Source organism: Argentina silus, assembly GCF_951799395.1.
Source record: "Argentina silus genome assembly, chromosome: 1".
NCBI lineage: Eukaryota > Metazoa > Chordata > Actinopteri > Argentiniformes > Argentinidae > Argentina > Argentina silus.
The window spans coordinates 16,978,141-17,006,106 of NC_139655.1; the positions used below are offsets into that span (position 1 = coordinate 16,978,141).

Genomic DNA, 27,966 nt, shown 5'->3' on the forward strand with positions numbered 1-27,966 from the left:
CATCAATAGAGAAGTTCCATATATGCATTCTTTTTAAAGTATTGTGAATATAATGGGTCTGCAACATGTCTCAACACCTGATTTGAGAGGGCGCTATTTCGTCCCCTTGGTGCTGGGGGATGGAACTTCAACAGGAAAAACAAGTCAAGAATTCCTTCGGTCCCTACTAATAAGGCCCAGGCCAACTTCAGAAAGGCCAGCCAAGGTTTTTCAAAGGGATGTGGGCAGCAGGCCATCAATTGATGTGGGTGACATTTGCACTCCAGGTGTCCGGTGTTTTTAAAACGTTCAAAACCTGGGGCTTTAATGTGTGTTTATACTGCCTGCCCCCCACCCCGCTCTCTCTACAGCCTTAGTAAAAGCTGTGTGTCTAGGGCAGTGCTCCTGAATACGTATGGTGGCTGCACATTTTTGTTCTAGCCCTGTGCTAACATACCAGATTCCACTTATTCCACTAATCATAACACCTTTGGTTTGTTGAATATGGTGTGTTAGTGCTGGCCGACAACAAAAATATGCCAAGATAAAAGAACACTCTTCAAGGGAGTAATGCAATGGTAAAGGAGAAGATAGGTAAAGAACAGACAATATACTTATAGTGTACCTTCTTAATAATCATTAGTTGAGCCATTCAACCGTGAAGTTGAGCAGATTAGAGTTTAGTTTTTCTGTAAGGCCACATATCCCGTTAATTTGGGAGGCTTCATCTAATGACATACAATACAGTGCCCTGTGTAAGTAATGGGACAGTGAAGCATTTTTTTTTCTTTTAGCTCTACACTCCAAAAGTTTGGATTTTAAATCAAACAATTACTATGAGGTTAAAGTAGATATTCTTAGCTTTTATTTCATGGGATTTCTGTACATATTGGTTTCATTTGTGCAGGCATAAGGGAGCTGTCAATGTGTAGTATTGATTCCAAGTTTTGGATGTGCCTTTGGAGTTTGCTATAGGTGTCTGTCAACATGAGGAGCAAAGAGGTGTCAATGAAAGTCAAGGAAGCCATTATTAGGCCGAAAAAATCTGAATAAAACTAAAAAAGAAGAACTAGTCTTAATTGATCATTGTAACTACTGACGGCAGCAGCAGAATATATTCTGAAGTGTACAGAAACATCTTGTCTGCTCAAGTACAAGAAAACACTACAAATTCATTGGATGGTGCTACATCATACAGTAAAACAATGACCCAAAACATACTGCCATAGCAACTAGGGAGTTTTTCAGGGCCAAAAAGTGGAAAGGTCTTGATTGGCCAAGTCAATCTTCAGACTTAAATCCATTTGAACAAGCATTTCATTTCCTGATGATAAGATTTTAGGCAAAAAGACCTCAAAACAAACAACAACTGAAGATGGCTGCAGTACAGGCCTGGCAGAGCCAAGGGGTCAATGGGTCCAGGCTTCAGGCAGTGATCGCATGCAAAGGATTGTCCACCAAATACTAAACATAGCTCTGGCAGTATGTTTGGGGTCATTGTCATTGTACTTTTGCTTGTACTGGAGCAGACAAGATGTTTTTGTAGATATCCAAATACATTCTGCTGCTGCTGTCAGTAGTAACATCATCAATTAGACAAGTTAACCAGTTCTTGTGGCAGCTATACTTGCCCAAACTGTAGTATCCCCTCCACCATGTTTCACAGATTAGATGGTATGCTGTAAATCTTGGGCAGATCCTTTCCTTTCCAAACCTTCCTCTTGCAATTACTCTGGTACATGATAATATTCATCTTATCTATCCACAGGACCATTTTCCAGACCTCTGCAGGCTTTTTAGGTACTTTTTAGCAAACTGTAACCTGACCATCCTGTTTGAGGATAACTAATGGTTTGTACCTTGCAGTAAAGCATCTGTAGTTTAGCTGGTGATGTATTCTTATGGTAGTCTCTGACACATTCACGCCTACCTCCTGGAGAGTATTCCGGGTCTGTGAGAAAGTTGTTTTGGGGGTTTTCTTAATTATGGTCTGCATTCTTCAGTCATCCACTATGGAAGTCTTCCTTGGCCTACCAGCCTGTTTGCAATTGCTGAGCTCACCAGTGCAAACTGTTACAAACTGTTGATTTTGGTTTTGCCTATGTTGATAGATTCTTTGGATATTTCAGCCTCATAATGGCTTCCTTGACTTTCATTGATGTCTCTTTGGTCCTCATGTTGACAGACACCAATAGAAGACTCCAAAGGCAAATGCAAAGCCTATAATCAATACTAGTCATTGAGAGCTCTCTTCTGCCTGCACAAATGATGTGATGGAACACACCTGACTAACCAGAATACCCCTCAAGCCAATTTTCCAATACTTTTGGTGTCCTGAAATAGGGAGACTATGTATAAAAAGGGTTGTAATTTCTAAATGGTGAAGCCAATATGAAAAAAGAAAATATTGAATTAAAGCTGAGATTCTCTACTTGCTTGATTTCAAATTCAAACTGTTGGAGAATAGAGCTAAAAGAAGACAAATGCTTCTTCTTTCCAATACTTATAGACAGCACTGTAGATCAAAGTCCAGCAAATTGTGTTTTGAGATTTAGAATGTTGTTATGTTGTCGTGGAGCTTTTAGTGCCAATATGGAGGACAGTTTTCTATCTATTTCAGATGTGTGACCTGGTGTTGGAAGTGGAACATACAACTGCAGAACATACAATACACAATAAAATCATACTTTGATCTCTCTTCACCAAACAGAGATAGTTCTGTGGACTATTATAATCACTCACTCCCTCTCTCCCCCCATTTCTCTCGTCTCGTCCAGACCCAGAACGTGATGTACGATCTGGTGTCAGAGCTGCAGGAGCGCAGCGAGGAGCTGGACAAGCGCATCGGCACGCTGGAGGACAAGCTGGACTCGGTGACGGGCAGCCTGCAGGCGCTGCCCTGCCTCATCTCCCAAGCCATAACCCAGCAGCAGCAGGAGTTCCTGGACGGCTTTGTGCACCGCTTCCGGCCCGCCTCGCTGGGCTCAGAGCGCTCTGAACGCTCTGAGCGTTCCTGGACCTCCACCGCCCGAAGGCGCCGCTCGCCCTCCACGGCACCACACACCTCCTCCGACAGCGGCTAGCAAACTGCTCCCCCTAACCCCACTGCCCCTGACGACTCCTTTGGAGCCCCCCTTAACATGCCTCCAAAACCCTAACCCCCCATTCCAGCTGCCACATCCAAAAACCAACACTGCTGTGACTGAACCTCCCAGCACAGTACTGAACCGAAAACCGCTCAAAAAAGTGAGCAAATGAAACCTTCGAAAACATCCTAAAATGACAACCTAAACAACTTAAACCGAGATAAGTAGAGATATGGTTTATGTTTTAGCCATTGTATGGCTGTTCAAGTTAGCTTTTTTTGTAAAAGCCCTTGTATAGTTAAACTGACTGACTGAGTTCAGGGTTGCTGGGGTGAGAGCTGGCTATCACACCGGAGAGTCCTTAACCCAGTGGGGGGAGGGGAGGGAGAGAGAGTTGCCCATTGAGGGTCTTGGCTTACCTGGCTTAACAGGTCTGTATGGTCTACAGGCACCAAGGAGGACACCTGCGTCTGCAAGGAGGAGCAAGTCAAACAGAGGACTTCCCTTTTACAAGACAAGTGTTATGGTTTTTTCCCCGTAAGCCAAGGTGACGATTTAAGAGGGCCTCTGAAAGCTCTGACGTCAGTTCAGTATTGAAACGCACTTAAGGAGTGGGGGAGGGGGGTAACTCAACAGAGAGAAAGGGGGACGCACATGACATTACTACTGAGTAGGAAAATTTACACGAATGCCAACTTCAAAGTTTCAGTTTCCTTGTTCTTACCAAGGGAAAGTTGAGAGCGACTATCTTTTTTAGTTACATATTGACATGTGATTATTCAGTGCCTGAATGTACAAATAGTAGAGGGTTATTTAATTACTAATTTCAGAGCAAGTTTTTTACGATGTTAAGACTCTGAATACAAGCATTGCATTCCTTTTTCAGATACATTCCTCTTCAAAAACTCAAAGAAATTGTCTTAATGTAATGCATAACATTGCCTCCATTACACAATATCTTTAAATGTTTTGAAAATGTTTTCTTTCTTTTTCTACTTATACTAACCAATTAAAAAAACTGAACAGGTCATGGGGAGAGAGAGAACGCAAGAGAGAGAGGAAGTAAAAATTAGAGAATGTGTTTGAGAGAGTTCACTTCAAGCTCGATGCTGCACATTCATACTCACAAAATTATGAAAAATGTAGTCTACCTTTCTCATCACTACAAATCAGAGCTTCCACTGGTCTTCAGATAATGGCATGGCTTGAAATCAGCTGGGATATGGCGACAGGCACACGATACCAACCGAACTGAGAAACCAACCCCACCCCTTGCATGGTTCTGTGCAAAAATGACGATGGAGCAAAACCTTTTGGATGGCTTGATGATTTACATTTTGAGTTTATGCTACTTTTGTTGGTTGGTTTTTTTACTGAGTTTTTATTTTATTTTATTAGGAACCTAGGATTTCTAGAATTGCAAATCTAGAGAGTTGCAGTAATGTGATACTGTATAACAATGCATTCCCTGTTTTAAAATGATGTGAAGAAAATATTGATTAAAAAAATTCTGAAAGAATACAAATAAAGTACTAAAGAAATAATTGGATGGTTATAGACAGTGAATTGGTCCACACAAAAAGTCCAAGGTCCTCAATAAATTGCATCTTCAGAAAATGCATAAATATTCGAGTCATGTCAAATACACTGAACCCCAAATCAATTAGGAAAAAATGTGATTACAGATAACTGACAAAAACAAGACACTGTGGCAGATCCCTTAACTGAGAGTTGTGGTAATTTAATGTGTGAAGTATTTGGTTCTAAAACAATGTAGCTGGTCCACACTCAGAAAAGAGACCCAAGGTTTCTTTTTTGTATTTATTTCGTTCAGGGACAGGTGACATTTTGGCCTAAGCCTAAGTATTTGGTTAAAGCAACAATAATATTCACTCTTGTGTTCCCAAAAGTCTGATTACAGTCATTACTGAGCAGTACAATAATCACCAGGCATGTCAGAAAAGTTGGTTAGATGTTGTAGTCTGTTGTCTGCATCAAATTCGACCAAGTGCACACCTGTAAGAATCCATTTACAGGTCAGGCTCTCCAGAGAGCACTTCATTTAATAACATGTTCAGGTTGCTGTGACTAGGACTTAATCAAGCATGAATCTTTATTTTTTTAACTTGAGTTAATCAAGCATGACTCTTCACTGCCCCAATACTGTCCACTCCATCTAAGAGAAATCACTCCACCATGGTCTCTGTTACAATCAGTGTTCTACCTATGAGATGATTCGAGGAGTACTTGATTGGGGTCTCACCTGTTCCAGCATACCAGGTTAAAGCTCCTTAGTATGTGTGATATTTCACCACTTCATTCTTTCATTCATCATCATAAGAAACACTACAGGCTCCGAATTCACCAACTTGTATTCATTACCAAGACATTGCTTTTAGAATTCGCCCAGAGTGGGGGAAACCCCGGTGTCCTTCCCCAGATTGCCTGTAGTGCTTACTATATAGTGCACTACCAATAGGCATCACAGGTGCTTGAATGTGCTCTTCAGAGAGAAGAGCACTGTCATTAGGTACTTCATTTGGCAGAGAGGAAAAGCTGAGAAAAAAAAGAGAAAGACTAGAGCCATACCTCATTTACTGACAGATGTCCGTTTTGGCCCATGGGGGTTGGAAGCAGCAAGAGTGGGTGTCCCGTGAATATGACCTCACTGTGGTTGTCACAGAGCAAAATGGGACAAATGGGATATCGCAAGGGCATATTCAGTGGGGCACAACATTCAGAACATTACAGATAGAAATATAATCTAAAGAGTATTGTTCTCTACCATTATATATTAGAGAATTCAGACATACTGTATATTTCTTTCAGCATGGATAGGATATGCTCCAGTTTTTGTTTTTTTAATTTGTTTTCACAGCGAGGTCAGTTACTTCCTTTTCCTGCTGTTTCCTGCCCAAACATCATTTCGATAGCTTTTAATGAAAGTCCTAGTTTTGAAAAGTCGCCAAAAACATCTAAATATTGAAACATGGAGAGGTAAGGAAATGAATATCAGTATGCTGATGACATCTGAACAAGCAAACAATCTGAATACACCCCCAAATCTTTTTTTTATCTATCAGTAAGAATAGACTACTTCTTATAGCATCAGACTGTACTTAACAGACTGTACAGGGCAAAACTTTAAAAAGTAATGTATACATGTACCATTGCTATGTGTACACAGCCACATAATGCATATGTAGTAGCACCAGAATAAACCAACTTTTATGGCTGGCAATCAGTGATGGTATGTTCTCTGTATATGTTGTTCTTTTGCAGGTGACAGTTGTACCAACAAGAGGAGGTCTGGTCATTAAAAAACTTTCTTCAGCTACTATATGATGCTCTCCATTTTCTTTCAACAGTGGAATTACTGTGTATGTGTTCTTTGGCATTAGCTCTGCTAAATATTCAAGCCATTGTCTGTGCAGGCGTGCATATAGGTTCTCACATACTTTGTTTTTGCATTTAGGCGAGGCCTCTCGTTCCTTGCTCCTTTCGTTCATAAGACAAACATGCATCATGGTTCATTTCATTCAAAAAGATACAGGACACAAGATACAGAGGGTACACCAACCAACATAGGGCAAAAGTCCTCATTAAAGAGCCTCACCAGTGTTCTTTGGCATTAGCTTTGCTAGAAAAAAGACCTCCATTACTCCAATTTTTGCAACTTCTCCTAAGCACATTTGTTTTTTAGGCTAGCCGCAAGGAGCCAAGAAACTGGAGCACATTGTGCTGACTGAGAACCCGAATGGTGCAGTGACAGCCTGAGACTAACATGTGCTACTCTGGTAAATAAACACTGCAGAGGGAATGTCCTAAAACATGATTATAGGATTCTGTATTGATATTAACATAAACATTGTCCTCCAGGGACATCCAGCTGCTTAGGCCTGATTCCAAAGTGAAATATGCGCTGATGCACACACAGGCCACACCCATTAATGTATTAACTTTACTTAACAAGTAGCTATTTATGCTCATGTTTATGAACGATACTCAGCGGACTCATTACTAAGAGGCCAATCACAAAAGAGATGATGACAAGCCCTTTTCCCATAAGTGTGGCCACTCACCCCCTTGCTGTTACGCAACTCCTCCCTCAGAGGCAGCGCAGGGACCTGGAGTGTGAAAAGGTCCCTCTGGGACGCCAACGCTGGCAGAGGAAGCCATTTATCGAATTATGTGCCCACTGCCTCTCCCCTGTCTGCCCCAGAGGCTAATACCAGCTGCAATATGCTAATGCTCCTCCAATCACTGTCTGCTAACGTGGTTGGGCATACACTTGGGGATATTAAAGAGGGTGGGAATTGATCCACTTGTTCTGTCTTCTTTTTATGGGTGGTGGTGGTGGGGAAGTGGAGTGGAGCTTTTCTGTGGGGATGTTTTTGAGCGAGCATCTCCTATTTTGGCATCCATCATCCCCTTCTCTCTTATACGTCTGAGGGAAGAAGGATGAACATTACAAATGAGCTTGTCTGTGGCAGGCTGCCGTGGCTCCCCTGCTTCATTTAGCTGTGAAGAGAGAGAGCCCCATTTTAGAGCCCCGAGCCATGTGTCAGGACTCGAGCCATGATGGAGCTTGTGTGTGTGTGTGTGTGTGTGTGTGTGTGTGTGTGTGCGTGCGTGCGTGCGTGCGTGCGTGCGTGCGTGCGTGCGTGCGTGCGTGAGTTGGACATATCCTCCATCTGACACAATCACTCCAACCAAGGCCAGAGATTCAGATCTATGATCATATCTCACTTCTCATTAAGAAAACCGCACATGCAATTTTGCAAATTGGTTTTCAGAATGTGTCCATCTACAGTAATATCGAACACTGGCATCACTCTGCAGCTGTCTAAATTGGTGTTTTGTCATCCAGTACAGCAACCTCTACTTAGTGATCAAAGTCAGCAATACCAATGCCATTTAATAAATAGGGAAGGTCACTGAAAGCAAAAACATAACATCAGAGACTTATACAGCTGGATACATGGTTAGGACAGACAAAATCCACTGTCATGTGGAACAGAGAGTCACCTGTCCATTCTAAACATAACATTTCTATATGCAACCCTCTACAAACCCTGAGCGTTGTTTTCAACAGAACAAGTGACCTTCACCTAGAGCTAAAATACAACAGTGACACATAGTCAGTCAGGGTAGAAATGTAATGAATAGAACAGGCACGATCTTCTGTCATGTAGAATAGAGCCATGTGTCTATTCTATATGGTACATGTTTATGTGCAGTGGTGTACATGTTATTCCCAACTGAACATGCCTCAGTGGTGTCAGCAGAGGACAACAGAGGACAGGACCAGATGAGATTGCGTGACGGTAAAACTGTAGGGGGAATCAGTGCTGCTGACTGGTGTGTGTGTGTGTGTGTGTGTGTGTGTGTGTGTGTGTGTGTGTGTGTGTGTGTGTGTGTGTGTGTGTTTGTGTGTGTGTCAGATGTCCTTGCCTTGAAGTATGAACACATGTACTGCACGTGGACTGTCGACTATCGAGAAAAAGTTGGACAATAGAATTATGCCATTTCACACTCAGGTCAGAGAAGATGCGAATGATATCTTGGCATCATTAGATTATGAAATCATATTCTACACGGAAATTGTGTTTAGTGCAACGTTAACCTCTGAGTGCTGTAAGATTGATTGGCTAATGGTTACATCAAGTCAATAGAGTGTGGTGTGGGACATTCTTTTGAATCATATTGCACAGCCTGAAGTACAGATAACAAGGCACAAGCACAAGCAGTATCTTACTTTTTCTTAGTATTAAGACAATCTTCTGTACATATGGGTCGATCTAGCTTGGGTCAATCTATCTTTCCTGAGTAGCCTGCCTGAGGCACAGACCCATGTTGTACACTGCAAGCAATGTACACACTGTGGTCTGGAGAGGCAATTTGTTTCACTCTCATTGAGTCCCATGGTCAATATTCAAGTAATTTTTTGTGCAGGCGCGCACAATAGTTCTCACATACTTTGTTTTTGCATTTAGATGAGGCCTCTCGTTCCTTGCTCCTTTCGTTGGACCGAAAAGTGACGAGGAGGTTCATAACAAAACAAAGCACCCTGACAATTGTGGTGGAAGTCTAGGATTTACCACTCTGTACTTCAGCTCTTCGGAGGTAAGAATCAAGAAACAAGTCCTGAGTATCCACAATATCTGAGTCCGGTATTTATTGCTTGCAAACAAGAGACAAGAGTGTAACAGCAGCCCAGATTAGATCTGGGGGTCTGTTCAGCACAAGTCGGAAGAGAGAATTATCAGGGTTGTCTTTTATACAGTTTAAACATAATGGTAGGCGCCGCCAAGGCTATTGGCTGATGGGCTTGTGTTTACATGAGAGAGGGCGGGAGAGAATGAACAATGGGGAGACTCTCTTACTGATCAATCGGCGTTCAACATTTCACACCTATCGGCAAGATATGTCTGTTCCCCCATTACTGCGCTCCCTCACCACTTCCTCCGAAATCACCGCTGTTCATATGGTAAATTATACAGTGCTTCTCAGAACAATGGCTATAGAACTTTAGAGGTGTGGCAAGAGAAAATGTAATCACAGTATTTACACAAGTTGTATCAGTCATATGAAAGTGTATAACCTGAAAACAGTTCTATCAATGTATTTTCCATAACACACCCTACATTACCAGAACTTGGAATAAAAAAAAAAATCTTCCTTTCTCTAGCACTGTGACTGCCGATGGCACTTGTTCTTATTGTAGGTTTTACTTACGATGACTGTTGTATCGTTGATTCACTTACTTAGACAAATGTACTTATTGTAAGTCGTTTTGGATAAAAGCTAAATTAATTAAATATGAATCTTAAATGGTTTGTTCAACCAGCATAGGGAACATCCCTCATTAAAGAGCCTCACCAGACTCTGGAGTCAGCCAGAGTCTGTCACTTTAGCCAGACAATTTCCTGATGGGAAAACACTTTTTAGTGGCTCCTAACTTATTCCAACCTAACAGTTAGAGGTAGTGCTACTACTATACCTGCTAGTTTGGATCGAGGCACAGTAGGATCTGGCCTGCATCGTCCCACTGAGCCCTGTAATCTAGCCATGTCCACCGTGGAGAGGGAGAAATCAGGCCCAAAGCCTTTTTACACATGACTGAAGAAACACGGTCAGCGGAGGCAGGAACATGGCTGCTGGGTGGTGCTCTCTGTGCTGCCACAGTGGGGAGTAGACATGAGAAACAGAGAGGGGGAATGAGAGAGAGAGAGAGAGAGAGAGAGAGAGAGACAGAGACAGAGACAGACAGAGAGACAGAGAGACAGAGACAGACTGAAAGGGAGAGAGTGTCAGAGGGAAAGAGAGAGAGGGGGGTCACACACATTGTAGTATGCTGCCATCTTGTGTCAGATATCCAATGTGTTCATAATTATACAGTAGGAATTTAATTATTCATAGATAATGAGATAAGCAATTTTGCATATCTTAGATAGTGGTTTTAATGTGATTAATAGAGTAGCATTGATATCATTCACAAGGAATGTCCCTCTTTAATTTATTGAAATCCTTACTCTGCACTTAACTAGTCGAGATTTTATTTTCATCATGTTCTTTGGACTATGGCTTATCTTTCTTCCTTTTACCTTTTATGTTTTTCATATTTTGATGTTTTAAGACAGTGACACAGGGGAGCATTGTAGCAGACAAAGTTAAAGATATACTGTATATCCACCCAATTATAACAATGACAACTGATTGAATAATATGAAGCTGGATGTGAAATCTATTGCCTTTAAAAACACTCATAAAACACCTGTTGAAGCAGTGTTAGGCAGTGTTCTTCCCTCTCTATCTCGCTTTCTAATGGAAACATTAATAGCAGCTCTCCCACAGATTAGCCTAGCGGTTCCACCCAGCAGCACCAACACAAAGGTCTGTTCAGGTTTAATGATTAAGCTGCTGTTTCCGTCTCGACTGCCTGTGATAAGAGAGCTGAGTCACCTGAGAGGGGCTGGCTGGGCCAGCTGTAGGGGCAGCCATTTTAACAACAGTTTCTGCCTCACAGCTCTCAAAGTTCTGCTTCTCACAACTGGTCAATGTGCAGCTTGCCATGAGCAACAAGGTAAGCTGTCTGTGATATATTTTGCGCAAATGTTAAGAAAATCCTCAACGGGATTTACTCAAGTCCACTTTGTTATGACAGTTATGTATGTAATTGTTACCAGTGTGAGTTTACTGTGAGCCAAAGTTCAGTTTAGCCTCCATTGTATTGTATTGAGAACTGTTGAAACTGAATGTGTAAAGACATTTTGTGCTCTCCTTTTTTGAGCTGGGAGCAAGGAAACGGCATGCTCTCATAGAGAACCTAAACTGTTAGGAAACAAGTGTGAAAACAAGTGTGACATAATTATGCCAATACTAACCCTAACCCTCATTTTCTTTGTATAGGTCAAATATTAGGAGCAATATGTATAGATGACATAAAATATACCGTTTTTATGCCTCATCATTTTGAAAAACACAATGTGGAGAGAGAAAAACACAGGGTATCATGTCATACAGGAATAGATGGTCAAACTGACGAGGAGATAATATTACCAATTGGGACATATCACAACATATACATTACAAATGTAAACATTTTAAACACTTGAAAAAAATATGAACACAGTTTACATTTACAATATCCTTTATCTTTCTTCCATCCTTAGTGAATGCCCAGACCTCCTCATATTAGCACATAGTATGAAAAGCTGGAGGAGGATATTCAATAGAGGAGACCCTGACAGTGTGGATGGGACCTCCTCTTCAAAGACAAAGTCCTTGAGAAATGCCCAAGTAGAGCTGGTGCCTCAAATCACCTCAGCCAATGACCAATCAGACGATGCAAACTCCACTGCCCATTCATCAAGCACCCCTCCATATGCCCAAAGAGAGGGTAGACGGGATGACGGGACCCTCGGGGAGAGGTTGACAACACTCCTTCCCCAATCATGGGGTAGTGTCCTCCAAAAGTGGAGGAAGGGGGATAGTGACTCTGACCTAGGCTCCATAGAGGTCAAGATCCTACCAAATGGAACCAGGGTGAGTCCACCTGTCAGTCCTATACTCGAGAGGAGGTACTGGGACACTGCAGACTCACTGGGAAACTCCAGCAAGAGCTCCTGTAAACCCTTGTTAAAGGACAGCCCCACGGAGAATTACCTATTCCATTATTCCCCAGAAGAATCAGAGCTGACTAGTATCCACCCAGCTGAGTACTATGCAGAGAAGGTAGAAGTCTACAAGCTGAAATACTCCTATATGAAATCTTGGCCTGGATTATTAAGACTTCTGGCTGGATTTGAGCTTCTCTTTGGGGGTATGGTTTTAGCTTGTATCTGTGCCTACATCCAGAAGGACAGTGAGTGGTCAAATGCCTATGGGCTATTGGCTAACAATGAATATGGATCTGGATACTACTATAATGGACCTATGACTCATTTCGTATTAGCAGTGGTTGGGCTGTCATGGACAGTAACCATCATTCTACTGGTGATGGGGATGACCATGTATTATCGCACCATCCTCCTGGATTCCCCCTGGTGGCCACTAACAGAAGCAATCATCAACATTGCCTTGTTTCTCTTCTATATGGCGGCTGGCATCGTATACCTGAATGACCTCAATCGTGGAGGGCTTTGTCACATGACAATAGGCATTAACCCCATCATGTCCAGTCTGTGTCGGGTGGACGGGGGCCAGATGGCTGGCACGGTTTTCCTTTTCATTAACATGTTCATGTATCTGGTCAGCTTCCTGGTGTGTCTGAAGATGTGGAGGCATGAGGCTGCCCGCAAGGAGATGGAGTTCTTTAAAGACCAGGTGGGTGGTTGAGACAATGGTATGTGGAGCTGTAATGATACAGTCCACAACTGGGTTCAGTCCTGAGTACTACAGCCTCCATCAACAACAATAGCATTGGTTAAAAGATATGTCAATCCCACTGTCACTGTTATTACATTTTTACATTGCATCTCAATATGACTCCATAGATTTCTTGCCATTCTTTCTTTGTAAAACATCCACATCACTTTTCTCTGCACTCTTGCATGTCTTGTCATTCAAAGTCAATTCTTAAATGCCAATGTGACTCTCATCCTTTTGAGCAACATCCTTGACACTGTGGATGACCCATCATTGTATACGACTTACAAGACTCTGAGTCTCTCTGGCTGCATTGCCCTTTCCTACGTCTAAGGTGTGACACTCTGAGAAAGGACACTGACTCATGTAATTGCTGTTGTTCACTGCCATCTAAAAGATCAGTTCATTGTTTGGGGCAATAGTGTCAGATCAAATAGCACTTAGAGGTCATGGAAGTTACCATTATGACTGTAAACTCATCAATACATTAGGTATCAAAACAATGAACTGTCAATTCTGATGTTTACAGTGCAATGCTAGAAAAGTTACTGCCAACAAAATGTGAAGTACTTTCTGAGGATGGTGTCAGCTCATACAGCATCTAGAGGTCATTGAACATGTCTTTATGACTGGGGATGAGTCAACATTTCTCTTGAGAGCAACACTGCTGATGTGTGTATATATGGAGAAGACACAATTGTTTCATATATCCAGCACTGCAGCTGGCTGTAACAGCCGAGCCTATTACTGTTACTAAATGGAATCCATCTTATCAGCTCCCACAGCAACCACCTATGGGTGAAAACCAACAGAGCTAATATATTTGATGTCAGATAAACAAGGGTGGAAGGCTAGGAGTGAAAACAATGACTGCATCAGCCAGCTGAGCTAATGCGGCCAAAGCTTAAGCCTAAGCTTAGTTTGTCAACTGAGGACACCATAGGAACATGGATAACATTTTTGAGTGTGACAGTGCAAATGGTAGATAATATGAGGTTTTACTGTGATTGTGATTAGCCATAAAATACCTAACCACTCAACTCTGACCTCAGGAGCAGCATCCCTCCATCCCCATGGCCCAAACTAAACCCAAGAGGATAGTGTTTGAGGATGAGATGGATAATTCGTTGAGGCCCAGTAAACGCATCCACATCACTGAGGTGCAGGAGGAGCCTGGTACCCTCAACAGAGCCATACCCGCAGGCTATGTCCCCAAGCCCCATGTCATTGCAGACTACATCATGTGAGTGCGGAAACAATCAAGTCTGAGATCTAGAGAAGAATAAGAATCTCGGCAAGATGTAATGGTTTTATACCATGTTCCATGACTGGTGATTACATACTAACACAATTTAAGAGACATGCAGTACGAATTTGCTTTAATAGAATATAATTTAACAATCATTGTCTAACATAACTTTGTGCTTTACCTTATCCCTAAAGGAAGTATCCAGAGATTTGCTTTGTGGAGGACAGGGAGAAATACAAAGCTGTCTTTAATGACCAGTATCAGGAGTACAAGGTCCTTCACAAAGACATCAGCTCCACCCTTATGAAATTCAGAGAGCTGGACACCATGATGGGCAAACTCCTCAGAGATGGCAGCAGCCAGAAGGTGAGACAGAGGGACAGGGAGGCTCATTTGGTATGTCATTATGTTGTTGTATTGTTGCCCCCTAGGCACTGTGTAGTTTTGAGAAGGCGGTAACGTACTATATAGACAGGCATAGACTACAATCCATGCTAGTAGCTTAAAATAGCTCAAATAGCATAAACCTGTTCATGGAATTTAGGGTGTATTGTGAACCATTCAGTGGAATTTGTCTTAATGATCCCACCTCGAGCACTATCTCATTTCTTAAAAGGAAGGTTAAACATGAGCCTGATATTTCAATTTCAAATAGGGTACAGTACATGCCACATCAAGCACAAAAGCGTCTGCTAAAAAAAACCTGTGTGATATTGTCATCATGCTATATTGCAAACCAAATTGGTTATGTCATCTTCATACTTCATCCAATACAATTGTGTATTGTTGTTCTGTTTATTTTGTAGGAGCAGAGGAGAATTCAGCAGATTTTGAAGATATATGAGCAGAAAAAGAGTGTAAGTGAAGGTGGTCCCTTAACATTCCTCTAACATTGTCTAAGACAATTCCAAAAATCATTCAGTAATAATTTTACCATTTAACCAAGATTTATTAGATGTGTCACTGTTGTGGAAAAACCCAGGTACTATTTTCTTTTTCAATAAAGCTGCCCACGCATGTGGATAATATTGCTGCTTCATTGAAATGGGGCTTCTGGAATTTTCATGTAACACATCTACATTATAGAAAGAGAAGACTATATGGGGGAAAACATTTTTTGAATAATGGCGCTACAGTCAACATAATGTGTGTATCTGTGTGTCTTCACAGGATCCTGCCTTCCTGGAGAAGAAGGAACGCTGTGACTATCTGAAAACTAAATTAAGCCACATCAAGAACAGGATCCGCAATTTTGACCAGGACACCATGACAAATGGTCGGACTTGAACAAATAGCACACAAAGTGAACAAAAGGGCCATTATTGTAATTTTTTCTTTGAATTTCTTTCCCTGAGAGATTAGTTATGGCGGCACCAATAGTGTTTTTGGTCACTTAGATTTCAGATTTCTGGTCACTAAGATTGTTTTTGCATATCACACATTCTATTTTTGCGCATATGTAAAGATTACTTGTTTGGTGTCAGTTTAAGAACATAATGTACACTTTGGACTTTTGTGGACGTTATGTTGCAGAGCCAGTTTGTTTGTGTGTTTTTCTGATATTATTATTGCACTGAATTGATTGTCACATGAGGCCAACACCTGTCAATCATTCGGAGTCTATAACACAGAAATGACATGCAAGAGAGAATAATGGGTAACAAAAAAAAAGAAAACATAATTGTACAAAATCATTCATATAAAAGTACTGTGACTTTTCAGTAAAATCTATGGCATTCATCTTTCGACCTCTTGTCAATTACTAATCTGAAAAACTTGAAAGGAAAAACATGATACCATCAATTTCTTGTATGCTCAATTGAGAAATACACACTGGGAGCCGTCGATCATGCGCACTGAAGTGGAAGACTTTTGGCCAGGTCAACTAACCTAAAGAGCCGGTAATAGCAACACGTTTTAACTGCAGGTGTGAGGAATACTTTCGATGTATTGCTGTCGAAATACACGAATTGGGAAAATGTGTTATTTTATAATTTTAAACACAATTCTAGATCCTTGAATGAACACTGAAGAATGTGATCATGCGGGAAGGAACTTGGAACGTTTTTGTCCGTTAGATAAGTCCCAGGTAAGTGAACGTTATCTTCACCAAATTAAACAAACGCTACTGTAACTCAAATTTGATAACGGTGATGATAGATAATGAATGTCTTATGTTGCTATTTAAGAAAGTAGCAATTTCTGTTCAGTGTTTTTGTGAGCAAAAACAATCTGTGACATGTACAGTGTTGTAAGGCTTAGTCTACCAATTCTTTCATGACGTGTCTTGTTTTTCTTAGTCTATCACGTGTTTGTTAGTATAGTAATGAAGATAGGTAAATTATAATTTTACTGTCGAGTGTGTTATATGGTAGGCCTACATTGTTTACTGCAGGCCTGACGAATTGAAACAACCGAAAAAGCTCCCCACCACTTTTTTGGTAAACAGCTGAGGGATTGGTCTGGATAAATGTAACCACTCTCAATTTCATAGACAGAACTATGGATGCAAGTACTGACCATCCATGAGATCAATATGATAGTTTTAACCATAATAGTTTTAACCAAGTTCAACAAGCTTATATTTTGGGTTCTGATGGGGTAAGACAGTTGATCTAAACTCATGAGGCATTTATAAATGGTATTCTTCAAGAATCAATGTCTAGCCTATATATCATTAATTTATAAGTCAAAACATGTATGTACCAATTACAGATGGCCTCTTTAAGAAATAATTTACTTAAGTGACTTGACAGTGAACAAAGCAGAGGGGGCTAGGTCCACATGTATTTTGAAAACCTTGAACTTGCTTGCTTTGATGTGTATCAGCCTTTCATGAGTTTGCCCATTTCAGCTTTTGAATTATTTACTGCACCCTGGCAATCAGAGAACACAGGTGTCTGTGTGCATGCGTGTGTCCGTGTGTGCACTCGCTCCTGTACTCTGGTTTGAGGAGTGACAGTCTGGAGGTTGACTGAAAAGTGCATAGTCACTATCATTACCTGTGAGGTTTATATTGTAGTTTCACCATTCATCACATGGTCTACAAACAAGACACATGATGACAGCTGGCCAACAGGAAAGAAGTATAGCAAACTGGAAGTGCACAGTGGTGCACCTTGTGGAAAGTTGAAATACCATGCATGACTGCACCCACTGGCTTCTGATGTCGGTCTGAATAATTGAGGCCTACAGGGTTGAGTTGCTGTGGACTGATGAATTGTCGTTAAGGTAGAGGGCACATTGGCAACCAATATAAAGAGAGTGGATTGGGGGAACACACCACAGAGTGGAAAGACACTTGACAGACATGTCATTGTAATTGGTTGTAATATAATGTGATGTATTATACCACTATGTACAGGAGAAGGGCCTATTGTTCTTGACCACCAAAAACTCTTGGTCCTATCCAAATGATTATACACTATCATTATTATGATAGGATGACATACTGTATTTTCTGATTTTGCAGGCCTTCCCTCTCACTGAATCATGTATGAGGCACGGCACTATGACAGCCCTCCTATGTATAGCCCCCCTTACAGCGCTACCTCCAATGGATTCTACCCCCCCAGGAGCATCCATTCCACACGGAACTATGACAGCCACCCTAACCCTCCACCGCCTGACTCCTTCTACATGGAGGAGAGGCCACAGCACTTTTACAAATGGTTCTCCCCTCCTGGGCTCGTCAAAACCATGGAGGGAACCACTGTCATCATGTGCTTTCTAATTTTTGCCTGTGTGGCCTCCACATTAGTTTGGGACATGCACGGCTATGGAGCAGGAATAGGGGGCTACGGAACAGGGTCTGTCAGTGCCAGCAGTGGCTCAGGCTACTATGGAGGCAGCTATGGCTACTCTAGCTCCTACATGACCCCATACTCTGCCAAGTCGGCCATGATCTCCATGGCGGCCATTAACTTCCTGGTTTCTTTGGGATTCCTGGTGGGGAGTTTCTCACGGTCGTGGGCCATGCGGGGTCGTAGGTTCTACCTGACTGTATTAATCTGCAACATAGTCCTGGCAGTCCTCCAGGGTATCATTGACATTGTGTTTGTGATCGGGGTCAACCCCATGTCCCAGAGCTCTCAGAGCATGCTCTATAACCCTATGCTGATGATGTGCCAGAACATGCAGGGAAGCCCCAGCCTCAGCGGGAGTATAGGAGCGGGGTTCCCCGGGGGTTTCCCCATGTACAACCAGTATCTCCAACACTACTGCTACATGGACCCTGAGGAGGTAGGATACTGTACTGGAGCCCAGAGCTTTGTTAAACCTGTAGGTTTATCGTTTGCTGTGAAATGTTTCCCCCTTCTCTCCATGGTTGCTTCTTAATTGAACTGATGATGTAATCACTGATATCAATGTTGATCATTTCAGTATTTAATTTTCTTAGATTACTTGAACATTAGATGCATGCAGCAGACATAGATCAACAGTACAGGCATATAGGCATTCACTCACCATTTCCCTGTTTCAGGCAGTGGCATTAGTGTTGGGCCTCTTTGTTGTGGTGGCGCTGACAATAGCTGCATACTATGCCTACAAAACCCGCAGTAAGATCTGGCATCATGGCAAACCCAACATCTACTGGGACCAGCCACTGGTCAGGGCATCAGAGGGGCAGGATGTCCAAGACTGGGTAAGTAGACAGTTTCCTGGAGTATAGAGTTTACTAACATCAAATTTCTACAAAAGATCGATAATGTGGTTGCTATTACTACATTATCCACATATATCTAATTTCCAACCTACACAAGACAATAGAAGCTAAGGGGGTGGAAACCTGTTTATAGGTGTAACTTAGTGGAGATATCACATCTCAGGACAATGCTTGAAACACATTATTATGATGTCAGGGATAGTAGGCTTAACGTGGCCCCACGGTGGGATATCTTTAGGGGCTTTCACCCTAGACTATTATGGTACTGATGGATTGCATCCACATCAATCTTCATCACTTTTTGCTGATGTGAAAGCCCCAATAGTGTGTTGTAATGTATGCACTGTATGGTCATAATGTCTCAGGTCCAACAGGTGTTTGTCTATGGCACACCTGGTTTCACTCTGGTTGATCATTAACTAGCCAACTGATAACAGGCAATGTGCAAACTAAGAAAAACAGCCTTATAAGGTCATACAGCGCTATTGTGACATGAAAGGTGTTGTTAATCACCGTTATTGTATTACTGTGCAGTGATTCAAGAAGGTTTTGTCCAATCTGAGCTCAGAGTTGTTTAAACAACTGTACTGCACACACTGCCTACATGGACATGGTTGTGTTTTTTTATTCAAAGACTCAATCTAAAGAGCCATAGAAAGTGTGTTAATCAAAGCTATTAGAAAAGAAAAAACTAAGTGTACAATAAAGAATGTTGTCCCCACTAATGATGTAGCGCCCCTCCTTGGTGACTGAAATGTTGCCTCATAAGCGTAGTGCTTATTTGATCCATTATCAGTCTTGCTTAGCTTTGCGTTTATATCACAAAATATTATTCCCAAATTCTTTAGGCTGTAGGCCTTCTGCATTGGGCTACACTCCTACAGCTGCATTCCCAGCCAGACTAAAAAGTTACTGGAACTTGTAGGTTTTATTTGATTAATTATCAGTCTTCCTTCTTACAGCTTTGTGTTTATTTGAAAGCAGTCCACGGATTTGAGGTAGGCTGAAAAGTTACCAGAGCTTGTAGTGCTTAATTGATTCATTTTCAATGATTCATTTGTATTATTTGAAAAAGTCAATTGGCCAAAAGGTGTGGTCTGAAAAGGCTTGTATCTCCTCTTTGAACACCTTATTATGAGGTTTTTAAAGATAACAACCTATCACTTTAGCCGCACCGTCATGAGATGAATTGGCGTCACCCTGAAACTTTAACATCGGATCTCTATGGCAAGACACATCAATCAACAAGTTTTGTAAAAAGAAATTGGGCCAATCAGTGTAATTTTGTAAATGTCTGTTTGGTAAGACACATCATTCATCCAAATGATGTGTCTTGTTTCTTCAAAATTGTCCTAGTGGTGTCAGAGATAAAGCGTGTGACATACAAATGGACAGAGACCGATCCATAGTCTCCTCCCCGATTTCATTGTGGGGGACAATAAGATCTTCCGGGGATTGATAATTTACTCAGACAATGTATATCATGGAGCACACAGTAGCAACACCTTATGAGGACTTGGTTTCATAAGTGACCTGTCAGGGTCCCCAGAGAGTTCATTAGGTTTGAGTTATTATGAACAGTGGGAATACTGCCCCACTCTGTTAGCCAAGGCTCTGACTGAGTGATACAGTAGTCCTTCAGTGCGCTTTAGTCTAGTACCCACATGTATAGCAGTGATTCATTTACTAGTAACCCTCTGTTTCACTGTTAAAATGTTTTACATTATGTTCTATGGGATATCTCAAATGGTTAGGAAAGTATAAACAATGAATATAGTCACCTGCCTTGCACGTTAAACTGCACTCTCATCATGACTACCAACTCACCCAAATGTGTATGTGGGCTGACTTCAAATAATGCTGTTAAATAAAGAAAGGTAAAGTCATACATCCACACAAATCAAAGAATCATTCATGTAGTAAATAATAGGCTATTCTGTAAAAGTACTGAGGGCTAAAAACGGTGTATGCAACAGTCTATTGCCTATAGGAGAGACAGGATGGACAGTCTATTGCCTACAGGAGAGACAGGATGGACAGTCTATTGCCTATAGGAGAGACAGGATGGACAGTCTATTGCCTACAGGAGAGACAGGATGGACAGTCTATTGCCTATAGGAGAGACAGGATGGACAGTCTATTGCCTATAGGAGAGACAGGATGGACAGTCTATTGCCTACAGGAGAGACAGGATGGACAGTCTATTGCCTATAGGAGAGACAGGATGGACAGTCTATTGCCTATAGGAGAGACAGGATGGACAGGACAGAAGGAAAATTGCAAAGAATCGAAGAATCGATGGCTCTATAACATTAATTTAAGTCCAATTAATTTCAATTTCTAATTTCAGTTAATTTTCACTAGCACATTTTGTGTGAAATAAAGGTGTACTATAGAGGTTTCCAGACTGAATGATTTAGTGCTGTATACTGTAGAGGCTTCCAGCAACACTGAGGCAACTCAATGTTTTATACATTATACATGACACATACATTATATATGCCTACCTGCAAAGCAAGCAACTCATTGCAATAAGAGGGTGCCCCTCAATAGAACCAGACAAAAAGAGAATGTCACATACAGTACCTTTGATGAGATATAGGCCACGGTGTATTCATTGATTGTTTATACTTTCCTAACCATTTGAGATATCCCATAGAACATAATGCAAAACATTTTAACAGTGAAACAGAGGGTTACTAGTAAATGAATCAGAGTTTCCAAATGTGGAGTAGTTTTATTGTTTTATTTGAGAGTAGCCATGACGTTTAGTCACTGAAACTGCCTTTTTTTTCGTCTGACATTTTTCTGGTCGTCTGAAGTCTTCTTAGCCCCACCCACTTACATGTCTTAGTTGAATAAAAAGTCAATATTGGGTAAATCAGGAAGGAAGTTTTGGAACTATTTGAAGCCTCCGGTAATTTCATTGGCACCACTTTTCTAATATACCACTCTGTACTGGAAAAATTGTAACATCACGGGTACATCACAGAACGTCACAGATACCCAAACAAGCACGCAGCGCTGTAACACTAACATAATAATACAGATATTTGGCTGTCAAATTTGATGCCACTTAATAAAATTGACCAGCGGTCATTATTTTCCTCTCCCCATCATCCCAGAAACAGAGACAGTGTGAAAAACTGTGCAGGTTTTCAGCTATATTTGCGATTCATCACGTTAGCCACTTTCTCGAATATCAAATACAAATATTTTGATAATAGCTTTATTTACTAGTCTATCGAGCTTCGAATACAAACTTGCTATGTTTGTGCCCAGACAGCTTTGTTGTTGTGGTATTCTTTGATTATATTGCAATCACTTTACCAGCGTATTCAGTACATTTACAGTTTTCAAAACGGCCTGCAGTGATGTCAGGAAAATATGATGTCACAATAGCTTCTAAGCCCCGTTGCCCCTTGTTATCGACCACCAAAAAACCTTGGCAACTGACCCAAAGGCTTGTCCTATTTATTGACTATGCATAACAATTATATTCACTAGACAGCACCTCTGAGATTTTATACATACAGTACCTCAACTGATAAGAGTAATGGCGCACAGCACATCTGATCCATGTCACAGACCACTAGTCTCAGATACACTGAGTTCAGTTTATCTGCTCTCTGGTAATGCTACACAGAAGTGGGTCTAATAAAAGCTATAAGTGGACTTGGTCTGTAATGACTGCTTATAATATGTCTTATAAAGCGCAATGAGTGTGAAAGAAGGCACTATCAACGAAGGTGGTGTTAATAAAAACTATTAATAAAAAATATTGTTTTATTTTATCTCATAAATTGTACCAATGTGCTTTCTCTAAGGTTTGGAAAGTCCACAAAAGCCATTTTTCAGCTTCACTTTCATTTCTCTCTGCTCCTGGTGATAGAGGAAGACACTCTTTCCTTCAATCTCTCACACAACCGTTCTATTCATGCAGAAAGCAGTTCAGGGAAATTCTATGTGCCTCCTTCCCCCTGAGTGCCATTGACCGGTGCTTTTCCTGCTAAGAATAGGAGAGAAAGGCTGCCAGACAAGACACTGATCATCCTGGACACCTGGAGGAAGGGACTTTTGGCCTATGAGTTTGATGGATGTTGGAGTCCCTTTTAATTTTCTCTCAGTGTGTCCCACTATGACTCAGACCATGGCAATGTGTAATATTGTAATATTGAGAGTGTGTGTACTTGCGTGCATGCACGCTCAGCTCAGGTGTGAGAAAGAAAGCATTTTCTCATGAAGAGGGCTTGTGAGTTCAGTGTACTGTTGAGGACCCATTGACAATCTAAGGTACCCTGCATGTCCTGCTCTTCTTTATTGCTCATGTGGTTGATGAATAGTAAACCGGCAAATACTGAAGTACAAAAATGCTCTTTATGTCCAGTAAATGCGAAGATCCAATTAAGTGTCCTCCTACCTCGGCTCTCTAGTTCAGGGAATTCTTGATTTACAATGTGGTATTCAGTTTCAAGGCAGAACATCAAAATGCCAACCAAATGTTTGAAGTATATACTGTAAATCATGGTGACCAATGATGATATGTTGTTTCAGGTGAACCATGTTGCAGAGGGGCGAAGCACACAGCAGGCCCCCCCTCTAGTCCTGTTCGAGAGGGCTGTCCCTGACCTTAGAGCAGAGAACAGCGTTGTGTCTGTCAGCATCTACAGTGAGGGGACCTACAACGGCAATGTGTGAGTGCCTAACCTTGGAGGCTCAGAGTGATTAACTCTTGCCTAGTGATTAGTCCTAGTCTAGAGTGATTAGTTCTAGTCTAGAGTGATTAGTCCTAGTCTAGAGTGATTAGTCCTTGCCGAGACAGTGCATATCCAATGTCTCCTTGTAGGTAAGAGTAGTGTAGTTGTAAAGCCTGGTTAGAAATTAGGAAACATTTTAAACGACAATGATTTCACAACAGTTTACAAATTAATGTATTTTAATAAAAACATAAAATTAAAAACTGATATTTGTCTGTCTGGAGATTTGCAACTTGCCACCACTGTTCCAGCAGTATTTGAAGCCCAAAGAATGTTTAGGAAAAAGATAAAGACATAATGGAAGTTGCTAAGTGCCCAGTATGTGTTAAGGTCGGCCCCACTGACTGATTGATATTGTGTCTCTAGTTGCCATGAGAACACCAACGAGTGTGTAGCAGAGCCCCTGTACCAGAACACCATGGTAAGCTCCAGCCAATCAGAGGAGGCTGACAGCCTGAGGAAGGCCCCCCATCCCAGGGAGAGGGAACAGGACTACACCCCCCCTCTTGAGGAGGAGTCCACATTTGAGACTGGCTACACCACTGGAGGGGATACTGGCAACGAACTGGACCAGGACCACTGCCACAGGTGGGTCATATACGTTAACTTATATCAATACACTGTATATTTTTCAGTATATAGAAATATATATTTCGCCATGCCATATGCCAGTGGGATGAAGAGGCCAGATAAAAAAACTTGTGATAGTGACAGCCTTATTGTTCTCAGATGCTCAACTCTTCATATAAGGGAGGAATGTGAAGACGCTATTGGAGTATTAATCTAGAATGATTTTCTTGTAACTATTTGCCCTTTTTGTAACATTCCTCCGTAGCAAGTACCCAAAGATAACATCAGACAGACAGCGTCGCCAGTATAAAAGGGAGTTTGACTCAGACCTGGCGCACTATAAGAGCCTGTGTGCAGAGATGGATGACATTAGCGACCAGATGCACAAGCTGAGCAGAGAGCTGGACACACTAGAGGAGGGGACGATGAAGTACCCGGTAAGCAGGAAGACTGTTCAGCTTGACTAGCATTGAAAAACTATACAAATACAATACATAAAGAAATATACAGTGCCTTCCATAAGTATTGGAAAGAGGAAGCATTTTGTCTTATTCTATACTCCAACAGTTTTGATTTGAAATCATACAATTACTATGATGTTAAAGTAGAGATTCTCAGTTTTAATTCAATGGTTAAACGCTTTTTATACATAGTCTCCCTATTTCAGGCCACCAAAAGTATTGGAAAATTGACTTGACAGGTGTTTCTGGTTAGTCAGGTGTGTTCCATCACATAATTTGTGCAGGCATAAGAGAGCTGTCGATGTCGAGTATTGAGTCTAGCCTTTGGAGTCTGCTATTGGTGTCTGTCAACATGAGGACCAAAGAGAGGTCAATGAAAGTCAAGGAAGACATATGAAATATCAGAAAAATCTATCTGAAACATAGCAAAAACCTTAGACTCACCAAAATCAACAGTTTGTAACATCATAAAAAAGAAAGAAAGCACTGGTGAGCTCAGCAATTACAAACAGGCTGGTAGGCCAAGGAAGACTCCTACAGTTGATGACCGAAGAATGCTTACCATAATTAAGAAAAACCTCAAAAACCTGTCCCACAGATCAGGAACACTCTAGGAAGTAGGCGTGAATGTGTCAGAGACTACCATCCGCAGAATATGTCACTAGCCGAACTACAGAGGCTTCACTGCAAGGTGCAAACCACTAGTTATCCTCAAAAAGGATGGTCAGGTTACAGTTTGTTAAAAAGTACCTAAAAAGCCTGCAGAGGTCTGGAAAACGGTATTGTGGACAGATATTATCATGTGCCACAGTGATTCCAATGGTTTGGGCATGTATAGCTGCCACAAGAACTGGCTAACTTGTCTTAATTGACAGCAGCAGCAGAATGTATTCTGAAGTGTACAGAAACATCTTGTCTGCTCGAGTACAAGCAAATGCCTCCAAATTCATTCGATCACTTCATTATACAGTAAGACAGTGACCCCAAACATACAGCCATAGCAACTAGGGAGTTTTTCAGGGCCAAAAAGTGGAAAGTGCTTGACTGGCCAAGTCAATCTTCAGATTTAAATCCAATTGAACATGCATTTTATTTCCTGATGATAACATTTTAAGATAAAATACCTAAAAAGAAACAACAAGTGGAGATGGCTGCAGTACAGTCCTCACCAGAGAATATACCCAGCGTCTGGTGGGGTCAATGGGTCGCAGACTTCAGGCAGTTATTGCATGCAAAGGATTGTCGACCAAATGCTAAACATGAGTACTTTATTTGGACATTATATGATTTTTTCCAATACTTTTGGAGCTCTGAAATAGGGGGAGTATCTTTAAAACATTTTGTACTTTCTAAGTGGTGAACCCAATCTGAAAAAATCCCATTGAATTAAAGCGGTTTAATCTCTACTCTGACCCCATAGTAATTATTTGATTTAAAATCTAAACTGTTGGAGTATAGAGCTAAAAGAAAACAAAATGCTTCCTCTTTCCATTTATGAAAATACCTACCAATAAAATGTATAATACAACAACACAATAATCAGTATTTTTTATCTATAAGGTGATCATGTACAAAGATTTAGCTCTAACTATTTGTAACTGCTATTTTAGGAGCCAATCAAGAACCAGGTTTTGCAGGAAACATAGAGTTCCTATTCAAATCTCCCAATTAATACAATCAGGCTAGCAAAGATTGGATAAAAAAATTAGATAAAAAAAGATGATAAAACACTATGAATCAACACCACGTTAATTATGATAGTGATGAAAATAAAACAAATGTAATTTAACATTAAAGTGACATGCTGTGTTTTATTTGTTTTAAATATTGTAAAGGAACTGATGTTAACATTTATGTATAACCCAACCCCTCTGAGTGTGAGTTTTTGAGAGGCTTCTTCTATGTGTCTCAGGGAGTGGCTGATGAATATAACCGACTAAAGGACCTGAAGCGGGTGAGTGAGAATTGCTCCAGTGTTCCATGTTACCTGTAAAAGACTTAAATTAAGCACTCCCTTATATAATCCCACATGTTTTTCTTAACTAAGTGATTTAAGGAACAATTGTAGCGAACCACAGGATAGAGTAGCTTGCCCAAATCGGGGATTAAACTCACAACCTTCCGCTTGCCAACACGCCACCCAAGCTACTGCCCAAAGAGGGTTAACTCCCTTGGTGGAGTTGCTACAAGCCTTATATAGGCTCCTTACACTATCCCCTCCGTTCAGGAGAGCATGCCCTCATGCTTCACGATACCAAGTCTCTCACATGGACATGCCTCTCCGATGGCTCACACGGCCACCATCCCATTGCTGACACCAATGTAGTGAACAGTAGGGCAGGGCTTGCCCTCAGCAGGGATCAAAATCACAACCATTTCCATTTTCCACTTGCCAACTGGCCACGCTAGCTACTGCCCCTACTGCTTCAAGTTTCAAGTTAATTCCCTCGGTGGAGATGCTAACAGGCCTTATACAGGGTTATTACAAATTATGATGATGTAATTATAAATATGTTGTAGTGTAACAAGGACCTTTTTTTAAGCATGTAAAATGATGCTGCTACTGTTAGCACCTTGAGAGACTGATGTCATGATGAACGTTTGATGTCTGTTTCATGACATTTTCTCCTTTGCAGACCCCAGACTATCAGGTCAAGAAGCAACAGAGCAAAGAGCTGAGACAAAAACTATTCCACATCAAGCGCTTAGTGAAGAACTATGACAATGGCCTTTGCTGAATCAAGCAACATCTTCTGTACTATCCTTAATCGTGTCCACAAAGCTGACTGTCGATCCAATCTTACAGGATATGACGTGGAATACAACAGGTAAAGAGATGAGCACCAAAGATCTAGTCCGATGTCTACAAATGTTAATTGAGAAATCATATTTGTGAATCATTGTGGCGGTTTCCTGGAAACAGATTAAGACTAATCCTAGACTACTTTTAAACTGGCTCAATAATGGAGTGTTTCTACACAGTTAGCATCAAGGTTTGTTTATTATAACTTAAGTAGCAATTTGTAACGTTTTACTTTCACCCAAATTACAAAATCACATATTTGGTTCCTTAAATAGCTACTACTGACTTCAGCTAACTAGCCACCGCTAACAAAAAGTAAATGGGTGTGAATGGGATCAGAAGACAAATTTCAACATTGCATGGCCAAATCAACTCAAATGAACTGTGATTTCCCCACACATGTGGAACTGTCTCTAGCCCAACAGCATTGTCTGCATTACACACCTAAATCTACTCATATTTTCATAAAATAGAATATGCAACAATGTTCCGAAGCCGTATATACCTTTTTCATAAAGGTGACAT

At 41.2% G+C, this 27,966-nt stretch overlaps 3 protein-coding genes across 4 annotated transcripts in view; all 3 read left to right on the top strand.

Moving 5' to 3' along the window:
- kcnn1a (potassium intermediate/small conductance calcium-activated channel, subfamily N, member 1a) overlaps positions 1-3,062 on the top strand; it is a gene marked incomplete at both ends in the record, with an annotated part of 30,394 nt that extends 27,332 nt beyond the window's left edge. For both annotated transcript variants that reach the window (XM_083669848.1, XM_083669849.1), the window contains one exon: positions 2,757-3,062. In XM_083669848.1, coding sequence (XP_083525974.1) covers positions 2,757-3,062 — 306 coding nt within the window. The remainder of the gene's footprint in view (positions 1-2,756) is intronic.
- Positions 3,063-11,774: 8,712 nt separating this feature from the next.
- On the top strand, positions 11,775-15,491 carry LOC310807457 (MARVEL domain-containing protein 2-like; the record flags this gene model as incomplete). The annotated part of the gene is made up of 5 exons (XM_083673954.1): positions 11,775-12,893; positions 13,988-14,178; positions 14,379-14,550; positions 14,991-15,041; positions 15,355-15,491. 5 exons carry the CDS (start codon positions 11,775-11,777, stop codon positions 15,469-15,471), a joined length of 1,650 nt encoding a protein of 549 aa, XP_083530080.1. The 3' UTR covers positions 15,472-15,491.
- A 2,185-nt stretch (positions 15,492-17,676) lies between these two features.
- Positions 17,677-27,376, top strand: LOC310809758 (occludin-like; the record flags this gene model as incomplete). Its single annotated transcript, XM_083677192.1, has 7 exons — positions 17,677-18,426; positions 18,668-18,829; positions 23,405-23,544; positions 23,974-24,195; positions 24,443-24,614; positions 26,551-26,592; positions 27,275-27,376. The coding sequence occupies 7 exons, from the start codon at positions 17,677-17,679 to the stop codon at positions 27,374-27,376; spliced, it is 1,590 nt and encodes a 529-aa protein (XP_083533318.1).
- Between the last annotated feature and the right edge of the window lie 590 nt (positions 27,377-27,966).